This window comes from Gossypium raimondii, chromosome 1, assembly GCF_025698545.1.
Source record: "Gossypium raimondii isolate GPD5lz chromosome 1, ASM2569854v1, whole genome shotgun sequence".
In the NCBI taxonomy this organism is placed as follows: Eukaryota; Viridiplantae; Streptophyta; class Magnoliopsida; order Malvales; family Malvaceae; genus Gossypium; species Gossypium raimondii.
The window spans coordinates 24,643,931-24,665,387 of record NC_068565.1 but is presented as its reverse complement, the minus strand read 5'-3'; the positions used below and the strand labels follow the sequence as shown (position 1 = coordinate 24,665,387).

General features: G+C 37.6%; 2 protein-coding genes across 2 annotated transcripts; both read right to left on the bottom strand.

Annotated features, from left to right (window-relative positions):
- Positions 1 to 14,439: 14,439 nt before the first annotated feature.
- LOC128039684 (protein MAINTENANCE OF MERISTEMS-like) lies at positions 14,440 to 15,333 on the bottom strand. Its single transcript, XM_052627844.1, has 3 exons — positions 15,016 to 15,333; positions 14,853 to 14,937; positions 14,440 to 14,749 (listed from the first exon to the last, which is right to left on the bottom strand). Exons 1-3 carry the CDS (start codon positions 15,147 to 15,149, stop codon positions 14,516 to 14,518), a joined length of 453 nt encoding a protein of 150 aa, XP_052483804.1. The 5' UTR covers positions 15,150 to 15,333; the 3' UTR covers positions 14,440 to 14,515.
- Positions 15,334 to 16,928: 1,595 nt separating this feature from the next.
- Positions 16,929 to 19,189, bottom strand: LOC105785454 (squamosa promoter-binding-like protein 9). Its single transcript, XM_012611548.2, has 3 exons — positions 18,722 to 19,189; positions 17,898 to 18,037; positions 16,929 to 17,773 (listed from the first exon to the last, which is right to left on the bottom strand). The coding sequence occupies exons 1-3, from the start codon at positions 19,099 to 19,101 to the stop codon at positions 17,169 to 17,171; spliced, it is 1,125 nt and encodes a 374-aa protein (XP_012467002.1). The 5' UTR covers positions 19,102 to 19,189; the 3' UTR covers positions 16,929 to 17,168.
- Between the last annotated feature and the right edge of the window lie 2,268 nt (positions 19,190 to 21,457).

The window sequence follows — 21,457 nt, the reverse complement described above, 5'->3', positions numbered from 1 at the left end:
GCAAGGGCTGTTAGGGTTTCTAGCTTCTATTTTTGTGTTGGGCCGCGATTTAGTTGGGCTAGGGTATTTGGGACACTTGAGTTTGGTTTATTGGGCTCTATAATATTTGGGCTTATTTTTTGTAACTAGACTTTTATATTGTAAATGGACCATGAACGATTTGGTTTAAATTTTTTTTTGTTTGGTTTTTTATTGTGGGCCGAGCAAATTGGGTATTACAATTTGCATTATCAGTTTATATTTCAAAATAAGTATAACCCATCTTTCAAGTTGACTTTTTGCTTTTTTTATAGAAATGAAAACTTCGTAAATAGATAAGTATGAAATTGTATCTCGAAAAATCATTAAAAGTAGGAAGTAGAAATATATCTCCAACACACTTAAAAACTGCTGGACTCTGAACATTTCTGTACTACTTATACCCCAACTCTGCACACCACCATCAGGACAACCCAGCATCCAAAATATATGTTTGAATTTAGCGCAAACCCAAATTATAAAATAAAATATAAATATAAATTATATTTATGCTAAATGTCGAAACAATTTTTTTTGAAAAACAAAAATGGGAATCGATATTGAAAATGGAGTCGCCACCGATCTTTTATTAAAGTGTGATCGGGTCACCTCAAAAAATAGGTGTTTTTAATAAACGGTTTAGATTTATTAAAACAACATTTTTGGTCTGCGAAATTTAGAAAAATAGGTACGGGAGTCGGTTACGTATGAGGAAGGATTAGCACCCTCGATACGCCCAAAATTGGTACCTAGTTGATTATTTAATGTCTTAGTGTCGAAAATTAAAACTCGAAAAGAATTTAGAAATACGATCCCTTTTTTACATTGCGTTATTTCAAAACTACTTTGAATAAATCAAAATGGAAAATGCCTCCTTATCTCGAAGTAACAAAATGTCACATCCAGTAAGTTAGGACCCGACATCTCGTATTTTGAGAATAAGTTCGCCTTTCGTTTTTTATTTAAACCTCATTTGTTTTAATTTCAAAAAGGTATTCGGTTATTTAGTATCAACACGAGAAAAATCGAAGCTCAGTAAGTTAGAACACGATTCCTCGGATTTTCTAAATACGGAATATTGCCTTTATTATTTTGAAATTTTACCCTTTTGAATTTTGAGTACGAATTAATGGAGTATTTAAAAACCAAATGCGTGCAATTTTGATTGTATTTGAAAAGACATTGCTTAAAACGGAAAGGATGTCGTACACGACCTATAATGAATATACAACATACATTTAAAATCCATAACATAATATGCATCCTAACACATACACATAGCATTGATACAAATAAATCGAAATGCATGAATCATAAGGTAAGAAACAATATAACAATAACATTAACATAATAACAAAACAAATACAATCCTAATGGATCTAGATTTGAAAACATTTGAAGATAAAAATAAATAATTAATAGAATGAAATTGCAATAATAATGGCAAGAATTAAAATAAACAAAATCAATGTTTAAAATAGTGAATAAATAAAATAAAACCTAATGTAAGTTTGATAAAAATTAAGTAAATAAATAACAATTAAATGAAATAATAAATAAAACTATTTTTTTATGAATAAATAAATAAATAAATAAATAATTAATTAAACTGGCTCGGGACTAAATCGAAACGAACACAAAATCTGGGGCTTGAATCGCAAATAAATAAAAGATGATTGCCAGGGGACTGAAATGAAAAACGCTCAAAGCGTGAGGGACCTTCAGGGAAATATTCCCCAGTCCCGAAAAGCGGCGTTTAACCAAAGGGGCTGCGTATGGTCTAAGGACCGAATTGAACACGCAGCAAAAAATCATGGCCAAAATCGAAGATGAGTAAAAATCAGATTACATTAGGTTACAAAAGCGGAGGGGCTAAACATGCAATTAGCCCCTCCCACCAAAACACGCGGATCCTGACCACATTCGAGTCGGGTGTTCGGGTCGCATGTGAAACGACGTCGTTTTGGCCATTTACGCTTAAGCCCAAAACGGCGTCGTATTGGACCGCATATAAATAGCAAAAAACACACAAAAAAAACATTCCATTTTCATTTTCCAGCAAAAACAGAGAGAGGGTCTCTCAGATCCTCTCAACACCCTCTTTTTCGGTTCTGGGCACAACCATTGGCCGTCGTCTGCACGCCGTGGCTCCACCATAGGCGGTGGCCGGAGCACCAGAAAAATGGGTTTGTAACCCTGTATCAGACCCCGCTCGTAGGATGAGACTTCTCGGCCCGAAAGCCGAAATAAGAGAACCCCACACCCCTTTCCGGTCTTATTTTCAGCGACCAAACAAGGTCTCCGGTGATGGGGGCTTGCGGCGATTCCAGGTATTTCTTTTTCTTTTCTTCTTATTCTAGATTTTTTGTTAAAATCGATTTGTAAAAGAGACAAACAAACAAATAAATGAATAAAAAATAAAAAGAAAATAGAAAACGAAGAACCAAAAAGAAAAACGACCGGATTCTCAACCTCATAAAATCTTGTTCGGTTTTTTTATTTTGATGTGTGTAAAAAAAAGGATCCGAAACAATACAGAAAATGGGGTTTTATAGCCCCAAAAATACATACATCTTTCTTCTCTTTCTCCTATTTTCTCTTTGTGCTATTTTTTTATTTTCTTTTCTTCCTTTTTTGTTCTTTTGTGTGCTGCGTTGTCTTCGTTTCCTTTGCAGGTACAGTGTACGGAGGCGCGTGGCGTGGAGGCGTACGTGGCAGTGTATGTGAGGCTACTGTTGTGGTGGCTCGCGCTGGGGTTGAGGGAGTTGCGGCGCTTGGTCCGTTCCAAAAACCCTAGAGTTTTTTGGAAGCTATTTAGGCCTATCAAGGTTTGGGTTTGTTGGGCCTATAACACAATTGGGCTAGGGATTAGGCTAATTGGGTCGATTGGTTATTGTAAATGGACTGCTATTGGACTGTTGTTAATTTTTTTATTTGGTTTATATACTTGGGCTCGGGCCGGGTAAAATTTGGGTATTACAGCTGCACCTCTTTGCTCGTTGTCGTGTAACAGGAACGGAGCAAAGACTCCAAAAATGGTCAATTTTTCCCGGTCGTGCTGGACCTTGGTGCTCCTTTTCTTCAAGTAGCTCCATTTCATCCCACTGCATCTTCAGAGGTATAGGAATTGATGTCTCGATCCGCTCCATCGCGACGTCGGGGAGATAGGATTTGTAACTCGTAACTTTAATCTGTTTAACTATGATGTCGAGGAAGCAAGATTCGCTGTTGTAGCTTTAATCCTTTTAATTGCAATGTCGGGGAAGTAAGATACTTCGATGTGGCTTTAATCTGTTCCACTACACCGCCTGGGAAGTAAGATTCACTGTTGTAGCTTTAATATTTTTAACTACAATGTCGGGGAAGTAAAATTCACTGTTGTGGCGTTAATCTGTTCCACTACACCGCCTGGGAAGTAAGATTCGCTGTTGTAGCTTTAATCTTTTTAACTGCAATGTCGGGGAAGCAAGGTTCGCCATTGTGGCGTTAATCTGTTCCACTGCACCACCAGGGAAGTAAGATTTGTTGTTGTAGCTTTAATCTTTTTAACTGCAATGTCGGGGAAGCAAGGTTTGCCGTTGTGGCGTTAATCTGTTCCACTGCACTACCAGAGAAGTAAGATTCGCTGTTGTAGCTTTAATCTTTTTAACTGCAATGTCGGGGAAGCAAGGTTCACCGTTGTGGCGTTAATCTGTTCCACTGCACCGCTTGAGAAGTACGATTCGTTGTGGTAGGTTTAATCTTTTTAACTGCAATATCGGGGAAGCAAGGTTCGCTGTTGTGGCGTTAATCTTGTTCCATTGCATTGCCAGGAAAGTAAGATTTGCTATTCTCAGTCTGCTTCACTGCAACCTCAGGGAGATAAGATTATCGTCTTCAATCTACTCCACTGCAACCTCAGGGAGATAAGATTTGCTTCTTTGGTCTGCCTCACTGCGACTTCAGGAGGATAAGACTTGTTTTCTCAATCTGCTCCACTGCAACTTCAGGGAGATAAGATTATCATCTTCAATCTACTCCACTGTAACCTCAGGGAGATAGGACTTGTGGCTTAAATCTGCTTCCTTACACTTGAATTTAAGATTCGCCGTCTTCAATCTGCTCTGCTACTGCTTAGGGAGACAAGATCTGTAATTTCCAACCTATTCCACTGCTGACCAGGGACATAGGACTTGTGGCTTAAATCTGTTTCCTTACACTTGAAGATAAGATTCGCCGTCTTTGATCTACTCCACTACTGCTTAGAGAGACAAGATCTGTTATATTCACTGATCTATTCTCTGGGGAACATGACCTGTATAATGAACCTAATTATGCCTAATGATTAGGATGGCATGATCAAAATAAATCAAATGCTCCTAACTAGACATGTGTGAATGGTGTTTGCATGAATGCAGAATTTTATTTTTTTCGAGAATGATCCTGCTTAGGTTGTCATTGCTCGAAGTTTATTAAGGCTTTGTCACTGAAGTGCTATAACACCTTCCTTCTCGACTGGCATTTTCTGAAGAAACATTTAGCCAGGTTACCCCCACTGTAAACCTCGAAGTTATATCCACTGGGGCACAAAATTTGTACTATCAGTCTCTCACCGTAATCCAATGGTAGAAATATGACTTTTCCTCAATCCTCTTTTATCACAATTCAAGGACATAGGATCTTAATCTTTCTAGTTCCTTACACCATTCCCAAGGTGTCGTACCAAAGACTTATGCGCAGATGAAGGCTCTCTTCTTCGAGGTAACCTATTCCTCTTGCCTGATAATAATTGCCTGATGATAATTGCTTGCTTGTTTATTTAAGCTTTGTCACCAACATGGCATCTTGTCAATCAATGCATTTGACAACAAAATCCAAAAAGAAAGTCCAAATTTAGACTCTTTCTTCTCAAATTTCCAACCTTTAAACTTGGTGCATTCTAAATAATAGTTCCGTTTCAGGCTCCTGTATTATTTAGAAACTTCTAGAGTAATATGCAAAACTTCCCTTGTGAAAGTTTTATTAGTCCATTAATCATTATTCCAATGCAACATGCTTGCAAAAGGGATCATAACAATGGATAAGAATGAAGTTGGTTTTGAGCATAGCTCGAAGAAACAAATTATCAAAAATAGTACAGAAGAATAACGAAGAAATTGATTGGGAATGTGTGTTCTGGAAGAGAATGAAGTATTCCAAGAACAGAAAATTCAATATAAATAATATGAGAATTGGGTGCCCCAGATATCGCAGCTTGAACTTCTCTGTATAAACTTTCTGAAGACCATTTTGAGTTTGACATGTGTTCAGGAGATCTACAGTACTTTGTCGATGCCCCAAGATGTCACCTATCCTTTCCTATTGATTTAGGCATAACAAGATTACCATATGCCCCAATCTGATCAAGATACGAGTTGCTCTGATCACTTCATGACCCATTCTGATCAATATTTGAGCTGCCCTTTTTAGGTTTTCAACTCAAATCCCCTTTGGCCTAAGGTGCCATTTGCGGGTTTTCCCCTTAGCCTCTCCATTTTACTTGTTCATTTTTCATTTTTCATTTTTTCATTTTTTTGACTAAAAGTGCCCTTTACGGGTTTTTACCTTGGTCCTCTCTTCTTCTTTAAATGAAGTGTTTCTTGACTGGATCCAAGTTTATAGGATTAGAAATCTCACTCAGTATCAGTGCTCCTCTGAAAAAGGTCTTCTTTACAACATAGGGACATTCCCGATTTGGCATTCATTTTCCTCTAAAATCTTTTTGTAGATGAAGGATCTTTTCCAACACCCGACCCTCTCGTGGGATTCTTTGAGACGACCTTATTTATTATGGGCTCGTATCATCTGGTACATCCGACCCTAATGAATAGCTTTTAACCCTTTTCCTAGGTCCAACTGATCACATCGCGATTGGATCCATTCTGCTTCATCCAACTCTAGCTCAACTAATACCTGGAGAGAAGGGATTTCAATAGGTAAAACTACTCAATCCTGTAAACCAAAGAGAGAGGTGTTGCCCCAGTACAGATGTTCGACAAGCAAGGAAGGCAAATGGTAATTTCTCATGCCGGTCATTGTAAGTCTCAGTCATTTTTTCGTAATTCCATACAGTGATGAACTATGGTATCTGATTTTGAATTGATCACAGACCTCAGCTATCATACTAACATTCATGATATCGTCTTCTCTGTAATTCTATACCGGCATATAATGACATTGACGCATGAAGCAGCCTCTACCCGTTTGACAAAGTAACTAATGATCTCAAACATGAAGCAATGCCCATTAGAAACCTTCAATGATGATGACGGTCATGCCCCATTTTGCTCAAAATTTGAGTCGCCCTTTTCGGGTTTTCAACTCAAAACCACCTTTGGTCACAAAGCGCCCTTTGCGGGTTTTCGCCTTGGCCTCTCCTTTTCTTTTTCATACTTTTATTTTGACTTTGATTAATTTTTCTTTTTTTCTTTTGACTTTGATTTTTCTTTTTTTTTCTTTTTCTTTTTGTTTTTGATTTTGATTTTTTTTTACTCTGAACTCATAGGATTAGGCAAGTCCTTGTTATCCTCCTTCGACCAGAATCAATGTTTTTATAGATAAAGTCCTCCTCCTGAGATCTTTCACTTTCATCTTGTATGCGAAAAACCTTCTTTAGTATCAGATTTCTTTCATAGAGCCTTTTGGGGCGCAACTATAACAGAAAACATCTTGAAGGGATGGAAACTCGACTTCAAATGGGCAAAGCTATGCTGACTCAACGAGAAAGGCATTGCCCCGGTAAAGAATTGCATCATTCATATTGCAAATTTCTGACATCGTGCTATTGTGCAGGTTTCATTACTAGCGATTAACCCAGGCACACCTGGTATGACCATACAAAGACATCTTTGAACTCTAGAGGTAACTCAACAGGGTCCTACTTTGTTTCTCCAGCTATGCACGTTTCTTTGAGGTTACCATCTCTATTATCTCCTTGTAGGGTAAAATTTCCTCTCTACCATCCTCAACAAGTTAGAAGATAGGTTACAATCCATGTCATTTTCAAAGTCATGAAATCCCTCTAAACACATGCCTCGCTCAAAAGGAAAATCTGGGTCTGTAGCAGAGTCATTCATGTAATTGATATCTGGGGACCCATAATAAGTAACGAAGAATGTACAAAAGAATGTATAAATTCATGAATAATTATTTGTACCATGTGATTATGAATGAATGAATAATAATTTGGAAGAAAATCCAAAAGAATGAAAGAATCTCAAATTTTTCGTAAAGAATGAAAATATTGACTCAGCAATAATTGCAAAGATGTATTTCATTAAAATAATAACGTTCAGACATGAGCCTATTTCACAAAGGAATTTCTATCATTTTTAGGCTAAAACAACAAAAATGTTCTGAACATTACTCTAAATAAGCTTTAAAAACTACAGGGATTTCTTCCGCAGTCTTAATTGCTTAGAGCACTCCCAAATTTATAAGGGCGGATATCTAACAAGGTCCCTTTTTCAGTTGCTTTTCGTCGATGTGAACATTTCCCACTCTTCTTCATGCATTACATTCACTCCATCATCAATTATGATTGGGTAACAAATTTTCTGCACTAGAGTCATTAAACTTGACAACACCCATGTTAATGAGCCTTTCAACAAGCTTTTTAAAGATGGTGCAATTTTCTATCGAATGTCCCCCAATTCCCGCATGATAATCACACTGTGCATTCGCATCATACCACTAGGGGTCAGAGGTTGTAGGGGCTTTGAGTAGAAAAGGGCAACACTATGCGCATCGAATAAGCGTTGATATAGCTTCGTATACGACATTGGAATTGGTGTGAACTAGAGCTTCTCAGTACTTGGTTTCACTCCAGATTCTTACCTTGATGAATTTTGTTGATTATCAGCCACCTATCCTGGTTGACTCACAGCAACTGGTTTAGAGTAACCTGTGTTGTTCACCTCATTTTCTCTTCTCCTTGGGGTTGACCTCTTATTACTCTCTTCCGCCTCAATTTTTTCGATTCTTATAGCATTCTCAATCATTTCACCATTCATAACTATGTCAGAAAAGCTTTTTGTTGCACTTCCTAACATATGCGTGATGAACGGGGCCTTCAGTGTATTAATGAAGAGCATTATCGTCTCTTTCTCCAAGAGGGGTGGCTGAACCTGGACTGCAACCTCCCTCCACCTCTGTGCATACTACCTAAAACTTTTGCTTGGCTTCTTTTCCATGTTTTGCAAAGTGATTCTATCAGGAACCATATCTGTCACATGACTGTATTATTTCATGAATGCCTGTGCTAGGTCCCTCCATGAACCAATCTCGGTACAGCTCAACTGATTGTACCATTTTGACGCTGCTCCAATGAGGCTATCTGGAAAAAAATGTATTAATAGCTGATCATTGTTAATATACCCAGTCATTCTCCTACAGAACATGGTGATATGGGCTTCAAGGTAACTGGTCCCACTATACTTCTCAAATTCAGACATCTTGAACTTGTGAGGGAGTACTAAGTCTGGAACCAAGCTCAGATCTTTTGCATCGATTCCATAGTGATTATCGATGTTTTCCAGGGCTTTGATCTTTTCCACCAACCATTTGCACCTATCATCTCACTGTTTTGGCAATTCCGCGTTCGTCTTTCCTTCTTCAGCTGTTTCATCAAAATCCGGGACGGCAAGATTAACCGGATTACCACCAGGGTTAGGAACTGATCCGGCCAGAAATTTTGTCGGTATTGAAACATCGATTTGAAACCGCTGAGGCCCAATTGAAACAGAGGATCTGCGCGAAGGTACCTCAGTCTGAACCTGCGCATGCAAAGGCGTAAAGCCTGGAGGATAGGTAGGTCTATCATTGTCTTCTTCTTCATCATTTACCATAGGACCTTTCCCCTTATTTACTCCTTTAGTCAGTAGATGGGTCAACTCAGCCATCGCATCTTTTTGAGCCTTGATAAATTTTTCCATCATGTTTTCTTGGATTTTATCTAGCCACTCTTGCATTTGTACTTGTAACTGTTCTTGCATATCCTTTTGCATTTGCTCCAATTTCTCTAATATTTGATCCATTTCCTTAGTTTTGCGACGAGTACCGTAAGGATGTTTGGTTGGTTGGTTTTCCAGATTAACTGAAACAAATTTACTCAATTAGATTCTTTCAATGAACTTTAATGCATATGATGTCTTGTAATGCAGATGCATGAAATGAATGCCTAAAGAGACATTGATTCTGATTACATTTAGAAAACTTTACTAGAAGGCAAATTCCTTTATATAAAGCAGATGCATGTACGACCTCTCCATTATATTCCAAGAGACAACATCGATCCTTTTCTTTATCTGCATGCTTGAGACAATCTCGCCGATAGATGCCACTGCTAGCTCCTTTTCTTGATCTTGGTCGCGATCCATCATCTGCCCATCTTCATAAGGCTCGTCAGCTTCTTGGAACGTCGAAGGCTCTTAAACAATCTCCTTGAATCCTCAGGCTACGAAGCAAGGTCACGAACTCTTCCCTCGTTCTTCTTGTGTTTCTCAGAATATATTCAGACAGCCGTATTGTTTTCCACTTTATCAAGGAATTCGTATTCCATGACAAGCTTTCTAATTTAGTAATTGGATTTGAATCAATATCTCTTTTCTAAGATGCAAATGCAATGAAATCATAATCAAAACAAAACAAGATAGGTTAGTACAAAACAGAAGCAAACAAGGAAAACAAAAGTACCTAGTCGGGTACCACTAGGGCTTTTGAGTGGCTCTACCTAGGATGGGTTCCTAAGGTCTTCTATATGCAGTTTGGCTCTAAAGTTAAGGTACCCGAACCAGCAGATTCCTCGATCTTCACCCATTATAGGCTCATACAGACCGAGTTTGATTCAGGGGAATACATTTCCCTATGGCTGCACGGAGATTAAAATCTCACGAAGACATAGGTACGGATGTATCCCGAAAGTGATCCACTATCCTGCACGGAGGTGAAAACCTCACGAAGGAGTAGCTTCTCACTCCCACTTAAAATGGAAAGACTAACTAGCCTTTATGCAATATGATGCCAAGATATAAAATTCAATTTACAGTAATCATACAAACAAATGCAAAGAGAGGATCATAATTTTCCAAATCCAATTTTCAATTTTCGACCAAAAAAAAAAATTTACGGCCTGACTCACTAATATTCCCCAGTGGAGTCGCCAAGCTGTCGAAACCATTTTTTTTGAAAAACAAAAATGGGAATCGATTTTGAAAATGGAGTCGCCACCGATCTTTTATTAAAGTGTGATCGGGTCACCTCGAAAAATAGGTGTTTTTAATAAACGGTTTAGATTTATTAAAACAACGTTTTTGGTCTGCGAAATTTAGAAAAATAGGTTCGGAAGTCGGTTACGTATGAGGAAGGATTAGCACCCTCGATACGCCCAAAATTGGTACCTAGTTGATTATTTAATGTCTTAGTGTCGAAAATTAAAACTCGAAAAGAATTTAGAAATACAATCCCTTTTTTACATTGCGTTATTTCAAAACTACTTTGAATAAATCAAAATGGAAAACGCCTCCTTATCTCGAAGTAACAAAATGTCACATCCAGTAAGTTAGGACCCGACATCTCGTATTTTGAGAATAAGTTTGCCTTTCGTTTTTTATTTAAACCTCATTTGTTTTAATTTTAAAAGGGTATTCGGTTATTTAGGATCAATGCGAGAAAAATCGAAGCTCAGTAAGTTAGAACACGATTCCTCGGATTTTCTAAATACGGAATATTGCCTTTATTATTTTGAAATTTTACCCTTTTGAATTTTGAGTACGAATTAATGGAGTATTTAAAAACCAAATGCGTGCAATTTTGATTGTATTTGAAAAGACATTGCTTAAAATGGAAAGGATGTCGTACACGACCTATAATGAATATACAACATACATTTAAAATCCATAACATAATATGCATCCTAACACATACACATAGCATTGATACAAATAAATCGAAATGCATGAATCATAAGGTAAGAAACAAATAACAATAACATTAACATAATAACAAAACAAATACAATCCTAATGGATCTAGATTTGAAAACATTTGAAGATAAAAATAAATAATTAATAGAATGAAATTGCAATAATAATGGCAAGAATTAAAATAAACAAAATCAATGTTTAAAATAGTAAATAAATAAAATAAAACCTAATGTAAGTTTGATAAAAATTAAGTAAATAAATAACAATTAAATGAAATAATAAATAAAACTATTTTTTATGAATAAATAAATAAATAAATAATAATTAAACTGGCTAGGGACTGAATCGAAAACGGACACAAAATCTGGGGCTTGAATCGCAAATAAATAAAAGATGATTGCCAGGGGACTGGAAACGCTCAAAGCGCGAGGGACCTTCAGGGAAATATTCCTCAGTCCCAAAACGTGGCGTTTAAGCAAAGGGGCTGCGTATGGTCTAAGGACCGAATTGAACACGCAGCAAAAAATCGTTGCCAAAATCGAAGATGAGCAAAAATCAGATTACATTAGGTTACAAAAGCGGAGGGGCTAAACATGCAATTAGCCCCTCCCACCAAAACACGCGGATCCTGACCGCATTCGGGTCGGGTGTTCGAGTCACATGTGAAACGACATCGTTTGGCCATTTATGCTTAAGCAAAAAACGGCGTCGTATTGGACCGCATATAAATAGAAAAAAACACACAAAAAACATTCCATTTTCATTTTCCAGCAAAAATAGAGAGAGGGTCTCTTAGATCCTCTCAACACCCTCTTTTTCGGTTCTGGGCACGACAATCGGCCGTCGTCTACACCTCCGTGGGTCCGCTGCAGGCGGTGGCCGGAGCACTAGAAAAATGGGTTTTTAACCCTGTATCAGACCCCGCTCGTAGGATGAGACTTCTCGGCCCGAAAGTCGAAATAAGAGAACCCCACACCCTTTTCGGTCCGATTTTCGGTGACCAAAGAAGATCTCCGGTGATGGGGGCTTGCGGCGATTCCAGGTATTTCCTTTTCTTTTCTTATTATTCTAGATTTTTTGTTAAAATCGATTTCTAAAAGAGACGAACAAACAAATAAATGAATAAAAAAATAAAAAGAAAACAGAAAACGAAGAACCAAAAGGAAAAACAATCGGATTCTCAACCTCTTAAGATCTTGCTCGGTTTTTTATTCTGATGTGTGTAAAAAAAAAGATATGAAACAATACAGAAAATGGGGTTTTATAGCCCCGAAACTACATCCATCTTTTTTCTCTTTCTCCTATTTTCTCTTTGTGCTATCTTTTTATTTTCTTTTCTTCCTTTTTTGTTCTTTTTTGTGCTGCGTTGTCTTCGTTTCCTTTGTAGGTACAGTGTACGGAGGCGCGTGGCGTGGAGGCGTGCGTGGCAGTGTATGTGAGGCTACTGTTGTGGTGGCTCGCGCTGGGGCTGAGGGAGTTGCGGCGCTTGGTCCGTTCCAGAAACCCTAGGGGTTTTTGGAAGCTATTTAGGCTTATCAGGGTTTGGGTTTGTTGGGCCTATAACACGATTGGGCTAGAGATTAGCCTAATTGGGTCGATTGGTTATTGTAAATGGACTGCTATTGGACTGTTGTTAATTTTTTGATTTGGTTTATATACTTGGGCTCGGGCCGGGCAAAATTTGAGTATTACACTAAATATTAAAAAAGTATTTTTATATTAAAAATAAAATAAATAATAACAAAGAAAGGGATTGACAGGGTATAAAAATAAGTACCCGTGGCATTGGAGCTTTGAACTCCGCGGTCAAAATTTTGGAGTTTAGTCAAATTGAAATATCAATCTGAAGCTGCATTTTAGTGGAGTAACGTTTTACTCTTGGAATTTCAGTGCCACTGGGGCATAGATTTTATAGTCCACTTTTAAATATGATATAACTGGTTGGTTTTTGGGCTAATTTACCAAAAAAATCTAATTTTTTTAAAAATTACCGAAATGGGCCAATTTTTTAATTATTTACCGGAATGGGCCATTTTCCTGAAATCGCGTCCACGTCAGTGCGATGTCAAGGTACGTGACAGGACATCGCGTCTACGTCAGCGCAACGCGATTTCCTTCCACGTCAGCAGGTCGCGCTGACGTGGACGCGATGTCCTGTCACGTGGCTGATGATCGGGACGCGATTTTGACGCTGATTTTACATTTGGGTTTTATGGCTTTTAGGGTTTAGGGTGCAGGCTTTTTAGGGGTTAGGGGTCCCGGAAAAAATTTTTTCGAGTTGACGTATCTGGTCAAATAGTGGGAAATCGCTTCTACCAGGATGCTATTTGAGAAGAAATTGTGAAATAGTGATCTCGTGGACGCGATTTCGCTACAGTGGTCATGTAAGAAATAACTTTTAATTAAATTAGGGTTTTTAATTAAATTAAGTTAGGTTAGGGTTTTTAATTAAGTTAGGTTAGGGATTTTAATTAAAATATGTTAGGGTTAGGGTTTTCATGTAAAATAGGTTAGGGTTAGGGTTTTTAATTAAATTAAATTAGGTTAGGGTTTTTAATTAAGTTAAGTTAGGGTTTTTAATTAAATTAAGTTAGGGGTTTTAATTAAATTAAGTTAGGTTAGGGTTTTTAATTAAATTAGGTTAGGGTTTTTAATTAAATTAAATTAGGTTAGGGTTAGGGTTTTTAATCAAATAATGTCAAAATAACTCGGAAAAATTTCTATGTGTATTACATCGTCATAAACTTCTATTTCATTACATCAAATGATAAATTTTAATACGGTAATCAATGTCTATGACCGGGGGATTCGGTTCCACATGGCGGTAGTCGTGATTCGCACTAGATTCCTCCTTCCTCTAGCTTCCTGGCGGTTGTTCTTCCTCGGGTGGTGATTGTTGTTCTTAGGTTCGGCATCGCTTGTCGGACTTGGGACGATGATCCACCTTCAAAGAATAGTGTATGTGGAGGTGTTTGCATCATGAAGCATGACGGAGTTTGAAAGCCATGCGTTCTTGGCGATTGGTAAAAAGAGAGCTCCCGACGACCCCTTGCGACCCTCTCTGTGTCGATGACCTAGTTATCGGTGGTCCGCTTCGGCATTATAGGAAATGGAGTGATTCGGGCATTTGGCTCCAACCGCCATAGGATTGGAAAAGGATACATGTACGGGTTAGGGTACATATAAGGGCTAGAAACATACCGCATCATAGGGAAAGGTGAATGCGTGGGTATCATCTGTTGAATTGTGCGTCGGTGGATGCGTCGCTTGCTCTCGTTGGGGACGGTGATTGCATGGGCGCGATGATGAACCGGGTGAATGTCGGCCCTCGTTGAGGGGCCTCGTAGTCTTGTCCTTTGGATTTTGAGGCCGCGCCTTTCCTTCCGACACGTATTTGTCGCGCCTCTCCTCGGCGTAAGTAAATACGGCTTCCATGGGCCCTAAACCATGGCATGTATTCGGAACATTCGCTAACTTCGGGAGCGATGATTGGTTCCCGAGTAGGTATATATTCATTCCGATTTTCCCCATTTCTATGTACACTGACCAGTATCTAGGTCAATCCGTACCTAATAGCCGAAGGTCGATTTTGTGGTGCTCGTCAAACTCCTCAGGGTTCGCAGGGATCGATTGTCTACATCCAAACTGTCGTAGGACTCTGTCTGTCTGGTGGGGCTCTACGGTTGCATAGTTGATCAACACCACTTTCACGTGCCAAGCGTTCGGATTTTGTAAAAACTTTTCCGGGATTACTGCCCGGACTGCCGGATCCTCGTATGGTGTCCATTGAAACTATATGAACATGATAGAAATATTACATATATACATAATACTAAATACTAAATATCAATCCACTGGTGAATGTATAGAAATGTCTATTTGCAATAATATTTACTTCTGCTTCCGACCATTGCTCCAATAGAAGCCGTATATCTTCAAGTTCAGTCGGTAATCCACGATAACTTGCCGGATGGTTCCACCTAATTAAATAAATTTTTAGCATACTTTTATTCTTACAAAATCTACATAACAATTTCAAAATGTAATATAAAATTTACCTCGTTACGAGTGGGAATGTATATGGGTGGTTCACTCGAGGACGTAGAAATGGAAAGCGAAACCGTGCCCATGATTGCAGTAGTGACAGGCAACCTCCGATTTTTGCTCTCCTCGGTTTGGTCGCCCCGCACATCTCCCGATATAATGTTGCCAAGACGGCAGACCCCCAACTAAATTCACCGGCTGCTCTAAAATCAACGAGTTTTAGCAGTCACCTTAGATGTACACGGCTCCGTGACGTGTCGGCCATGAGATAGCCTCCAATTATTTGAAGAATGTATGATCGAGCATATCGGATTCTTTCAATTTCGGTTGAATTTTCATTCGAGGCCGGGAAGGTGGCACGTAATCACCCATCTCCACCTTACTCGCATCCATTTTATCCTAACGGCGCCCAAAAGCTCGTAGCACACCGCCTCCCAATTGCTAGATTGGGCGGACCGATCCTTTGGGTGCCCGCCCACCAAGCAATCCCAAATGCAGATGGACATCTTCTAGAGTGATAGTGCACTCTCCACATGGAAGATGAAATGTGTGCGTCTCGGTCTCCACCTCTCGATCAACGACCGATCAATTTCGGCTCCAACTTGCATCCCGACCACTGCCGCCACGTGCCAAAATCCCGCTTCATGCAGTAGTTCTCTACTAACGGTGATGGAGGAGCATGCATATTCGAATATTGCATTCCAATACCCGATCTTGACCTTTTATAACAAAAATAAATTAATAAATATCTAAAATACATAAATAAAATATCTTAAATAAAATTTAAAATTAAAATTTAATACTTATCATGTTCATTTGCTCCATCGATATGTGATTCCTATCAAGACGAATCAATGATCCGCCATTGTTGAAAATATTAAAAATTTAAAATTATTTTTAAAAAAATAATAAATTTTAAAATTTTCTTAAAAAATGAAATTGAATGGAAAAAGAAATTTAATATGGATTTGGAGATTTTTTGAAGGAAATTGAGAGGATTTTGGAAGGAATTTGAGAGTTTGAGAGAATTTTGGAAGGAAATTGAGAGAATTTTTGAAGGGAATTGAGAGAATTTTTGAAGGAAATTGATATTGAATTTGTTTGTGAAAATAAAATGGGTGGGGGGTTTATATAGTAAAAAAAAAATTTGACCGTTAGGGGAGGCAACGGTTAATTTTTTGACCGTTGGGCACTGTTCACGCGCGCGGCCACATCGCGTCCACGTCAGCGCGACCTGCTAACGTGAAAGGAAATCGCTTCCTCAAGAACACGATTTCCTTCCGTGTCAGCAGCAGCGTACCGACGCGGACGCCGATGTTCATCACGCACTCGACATCGCTACCGACGTGGACACGATTTCGGAAAAAATGGCTCATTCCGGTAAATAATTAAAAAATCGGCCCATTTCGGTAATTTTTTAAAAAAAATGGCTTTTTTTGGTAAATTAGCCTGATTTTTGATGGAATTAATGAGTTAATTCTGTTTTAAAAATTTCAGATCAATTTCAAATTTAAATAATTGAATTATTGATTTTTTTTCTGGTGAATCATATTGGGTCTAGCATGGGTTCAGATGGAGTTCTCAAATTTAAATTAAAATGATTGTGAAGGGAGTAGAAGATTGTAGTTATGTTGATATCTGAAAATTAAGAGATTCCGATCAAGACGCAAACCAACCGTGAAGAAGCAAGAAGCTGAAGAAAGCTATGTGAGACCATCAATATAATTGCAGAGATCAATGCCTCGTTCAGCGTGATTGTTGAAGCCGGTTCATGTTCAGATTTCATGCCTAGTTTTTATTGTCTATAAAATTTGAACCTTTGTTTTCTCTCCCTTACCGTCTCACTCAATCGCTTATTGGTAAAACCATAGCTTTTTACCATACCATGAGGTAAGCTATTTCTAGTTTCCATATTATGAAAATCATGTTCTCGAGAAATAGTCACTGAAACATACGGTAGCTTTCAGTTCATCATAGGCTAAAACTTTCTCACCTATTAATCATGTTTTAACCATAGGCACACACAACATGAAGGGGTAGTTTGGGTTTTTAACAAACTCCAACCCAAAAAAGAAACGATAATGCCAGAAACACCAAAAATCACGCACTAAGTAAGACTGGGCACAAAAACTGACCAATATTTGCAGGAATGATTATCACAGCAGACTTAGAAGGATTGGTGAATATGCTGCATGGAGGTGTCATCCGCATTAGATGGCTCATGCTCCATGTATTGCCCCCTGCTTTGGTGAGACAACTGAAGTCCCCCGGTCAATTGACTGTTAATAGGCTCTGGGATTTGAGGCAGCATCTCCTGGGAGCGACTACAGGAGTGGTTGCCCTTGAAACCCCAAGAGGCATTTGAGTAAGAATTCGTAACTGCACCATGAGGCATTGCTGGTTGAGACATTGAACAAAGTTCGGAGTTGATCATGTCATTTAACCCAAGAGTCAATCCCTGATTTCTGGAGCCCCATGGTTGATTTGACAGAAGAGAGAGAGCACAGTTTGAGTCAACAACTCCCGTGAAGCATTCTCCCGGAGGAATCCCGCCACTAGGAACAGCAGTTCCCCCTGGTAATTCCTGCCTGTAAAGGTTAGGTGGAGGATTCTCTGAGTTGTTTTGCCATGGATGTGGATGCAACCATCCTGTTCCAGTGTATTGATTTCCTGGTACATGTTCCGATGATCTTGATGTTGGCCACACATCCCTTCTGGAAAGCCTTGGATGGGATGTGAAATCCATGATAAAGCTTCCACCTCTGCTGCTTTCTGCATCATAAGCATCAAATGAGGACACCATAATTATCACACACAAAGCAGGAGCTGCAAGTCATTCCTTGCAATTTACCGTACAAAGAAGAGTTTTAGAAACAACATGTGACAACAATCTAACCGATAATAGATGAAGAAAGCCGGCTATAACGAGAGGATAATAATGATCCCGGTGGTGGTTTCCTCCGTCGCTCATTGTGACCTGCTAACCGTCTACGGCAACTCCGTTTCCTTTGGTCAAATTCGGGAAGCTGATGAAATCTGGATAGATGCTACCACAAAGGAAATCAAATCCGACATAGACCTACCACAAAGGAAAATCAAACCCAACAAGAACGAGAAACAGTCGGGCATGTAACCAAGGATAATTCTTCTTTTTGCTAACAAGTATGCAAGGAACACCTTTTTCCAGCATAATGAAGCTGACAATTAAACAGTTTCGAAGTAATTTATTTTAACTGTCAATGTAGGTTGCTATTTCTAAAATCGGTCATCGATTTTATACAATGCCTAAACTACTAATAACCTGACGACATATTAGCACACAATAATCCCACAAATTCTAATCTATGCTCTTCATTACCACAAAAGGAAGTGATCAATGTCAAAATGGAACCAAGTTCCAACTAAATAGCTTCCCAAATGTCCCTAAATAACAGACCATCCAACATTGTGGCAAAATCTAAACAGGTTGCCAAAAGCCAAATAAGTAACCAAATATTACACTGCTATAATCTCCATACCCTTCACTAGAATAGACTCCATCATGCAAATCCAAACACAAAGGACCAAAAACATCAAGCACAAAGTACTAAGACCCCACAATCAGACCCTTTTCATAACAATTAACAAAATAACCATTACAAGCTCTTCACTGAACTACTACTACAAAGGAAAGGGTGAAAATTGGAAGAAAAAGGAAGGAGCAAAATGGAGGAGGCAGACCTGCTACATTGCTGGCAAAATCTTTGCTCAAGACCAGCAACAATGACTTTAGCTGCCTTCGAGTGCATACCACAAACCTTATGCCTTGAATAGTAAGCTTTTGCATCAGTCAGATCCACTTTACAACCTTCTACTTGACATCTTGGAGGCTGACCACCTTGCACTACTCCACCCCTGGCCTTCTTACCCGACCCGGATGAGCTTGAAGACCCGATACCCGACTTGGGTGGAGTCCCCATGGTTGTACCACCACCGGTGCCACCAGCTGATGTATCCTCAAAATAGATTTTTTGACCAAATTTCAAGCCGTTGAGTGACTCAGTGGAGGAGTTGGAGGAAGAACCACCTGAGTCTGTCAAAGAGCCCGAACCCATTTCCATGAGCTCTGCCTGCCTACAGCCCGTTCATGGGGTCTTTTTCTTTATTTTCGTGGGTCATGAATAATAATGATAAACAAAAACTCTTTTTTCTTATCTCAATATACAAACATCCAAACAAAATAAACCAAAATGTTAGTAAATGGATTTCAAGCTAAAAGTTAGGCACCTGACACTGAAACTGACCCCATGCCAGCAAGGACAGTCTACTCTATTCTCAGTCTCTCTGTCACTTAAAAAAGTGAAATAAAATAATAATTTAAAAAGAAAATGGAATTTGACAGTGGCCTTTACTCTTTTCGAAAGAAAGAGAAGAAAAGAAAGGCATTATTTTATAGAAATGACTGTATACATATTTGAATAAATTAGCAATAAATTCTATAATTACTACGTTATCATAATCTTTTACTTTTAGAGTAAAAATAATGAAAAACAAAAAAAAAAATCTATTAACCTTTTATTTATAAATAACTACTATTATTGTTTTAAAATACTTTAATAATGGGATATTATAGGAGTATTAGATGAGAGAATGATGTGACGGCCAAAAATTGACAGTTAATTGTATTAGTTTAGTATAATCAAAAGATGTGAAGAGACACTGTTTAAAAATCCTGCAACAGATTTTGTGCACTGACAATGGCAAACTGTAATTTCCAATGTCTCTCCCTAAATTTGTTTTTGTTTTATTTTCATCCTTTCCAGATTTGGGTGAGGTGAAGCTTCACTTTTTACTTATTGCTTGATGAAATTTGGGGAAGCTGAATGAAGAGGTTGTAATTTTTTTCTGGAATTTAATTTCTTGTTTTCTTTATATATATATATATATATACACTTAATTAATAAAAATTAATTTATAATTTATAAAAGTACGTGATGTTTTTGTTAACTAATGATTTTTATTGAATTTATGAATTTCGATGTCCAGAAAAGTACAACAATGCTTGAAGGGACAGAAAGACAACTAGTAATTAATTTCTTATCGTTGAGAGTGACTTTTTTATTTTAATTGTTAAAGAGAATTTTCTATTTAGGGTCTAAAGGCAAAGACATGGTAATTGTAAGTATTGGATCTAAACGTTAATCATTTTTCTATTGTAAAATCTTTAGAATACATGAAAGGAAGTAAAAGAATGGTTCCTATTTTTATTGCTTACTTATTTTGATGGACCCATTATTTGTTGGAGGTAAGAATTTCAAATTTAATTGAATCATATTAAAAGGAAGAATAAGGATCCAAAGATGAAAGACGATCTTTTTCCAATTTTATAATTGGTATAATTCTTTTTCTCTTTTGTGTCAAATCATGGTCAATCCTTAAATCCAAAACCTATGGGTAATGCCGACACTCACAATCAGTACGAACCGATGGCCAATGGTAGGGAGAATTTTGATATATTATCCATTATATTTCAAAAGTACAATAGTTTTAGGTTAAGTATTTCTTTTTCTTTTTCTTTTTCAAGTAATTTAAGAATTTAATTTATTTTTGAGTAAACAACATTAAGGTTACAATTAAATATAATTTGTATTAATTTAATATATTTTTAATTTAATCACTTTAATTAAAATAATTATTCAAATTAGTTATTTTCAATGTCATTGTCATTAAAAATTTCGTTAATTCATTAACGGATTCTTGACATGATACATTAACCAATTGAACGATGACATGTGATACTTTTTTTCCCTTTTGACAAAAACTTAAGAACATTTCCGTAATTAATCCAAAAACATTTTTTCCTTTCTCTCTCTATAATTCAAAATGGTAAAACCTCTTTCAATGTTTCGGCTTTTTTACATGAATATTATAAAAAAAAATTAGATACGAAAATGGTATATCAAAACGATTATGTACCAAAATAGTATGTCAGCTATAGTGGTGCCTATCTCAGGGGCCGCATCACCCTTTTTTTTCTAAAATTTATTTCTTTAATTTAAAAAATTTAGTTTTATATTAGCTGTGCCTGTCTGATAAGTGGAACCACAATTGTATACAGATTTCTAGAGGTGGTGCCTATCTGATAGGCGGCACCGATGACCCCTATCTGATAGGCGGCACCAGTGAAGCAGTTTTACGGATCCTATTTAATGGTCCCCGATGAAGAAGAGAAGTAGGCTAAAAAAAAAGATAGCAGAAGAAAAGGAAGATGAGAGGGAGAAAAAAGAAATAAAGAAAGGAGAGAAAAAAGAAAGATAAGATTTTTTGTTTTGTTTTGTTTTTAAATAGAATGGATTATGATGAGGATAAATTATTTTGTTAGTATTGTGTAGTTTGTTTATTATTTTTTATGATATTTTAATTTATTTTAAAATTATTTTGTTAGTTACTATTATAAATTATTTGTTTAGATTAATG

Bases quoted from the DNA above. Each gene is read 5' to 3' on its own strand.
- LOC128039684 (XM_052627844.1), bottom strand. From the start codon at position 15,149: ATGTGCGGGGCGACCAAACCGAGGAGAGCAAAAATCGGAGGTTGCCTG. The intron at 14,938-15,015 runs GTAAATTTTATA...TTATTTAATTAG, and splicing joins ACATTCCCACTCGTAACGAG to GTGGAACCATCCGGCAAGTT. The intron at 14,750-14,852 runs GTAAATATTATT...ATGTTCATATAG, and splicing joins AGCAATGGTCGGAAGCAGAA to TTTCAATGGACACCATACGA.
- LOC105785454 (XM_012611548.2), bottom strand. From the start codon at position 19,101: ATGGAAATGGGTTCGGGCTCTTTGACAGACTCAGGTGGTTCTTCCTCC. The intron at 18,038-18,721 runs GTCTGCCTCCTC...GCATCTATCCAG, and splicing joins TTTTGCCAGCAATGTAGCAG to ATTTCATCAGCTTCCCGAAT. The intron at 17,774-17,897 runs GTTAGATTGTTG...CTTATGATGCAG, and splicing joins GCTTTCTTCATCTATTATCG to AAAGCAGCAGAGGTGGAAGC.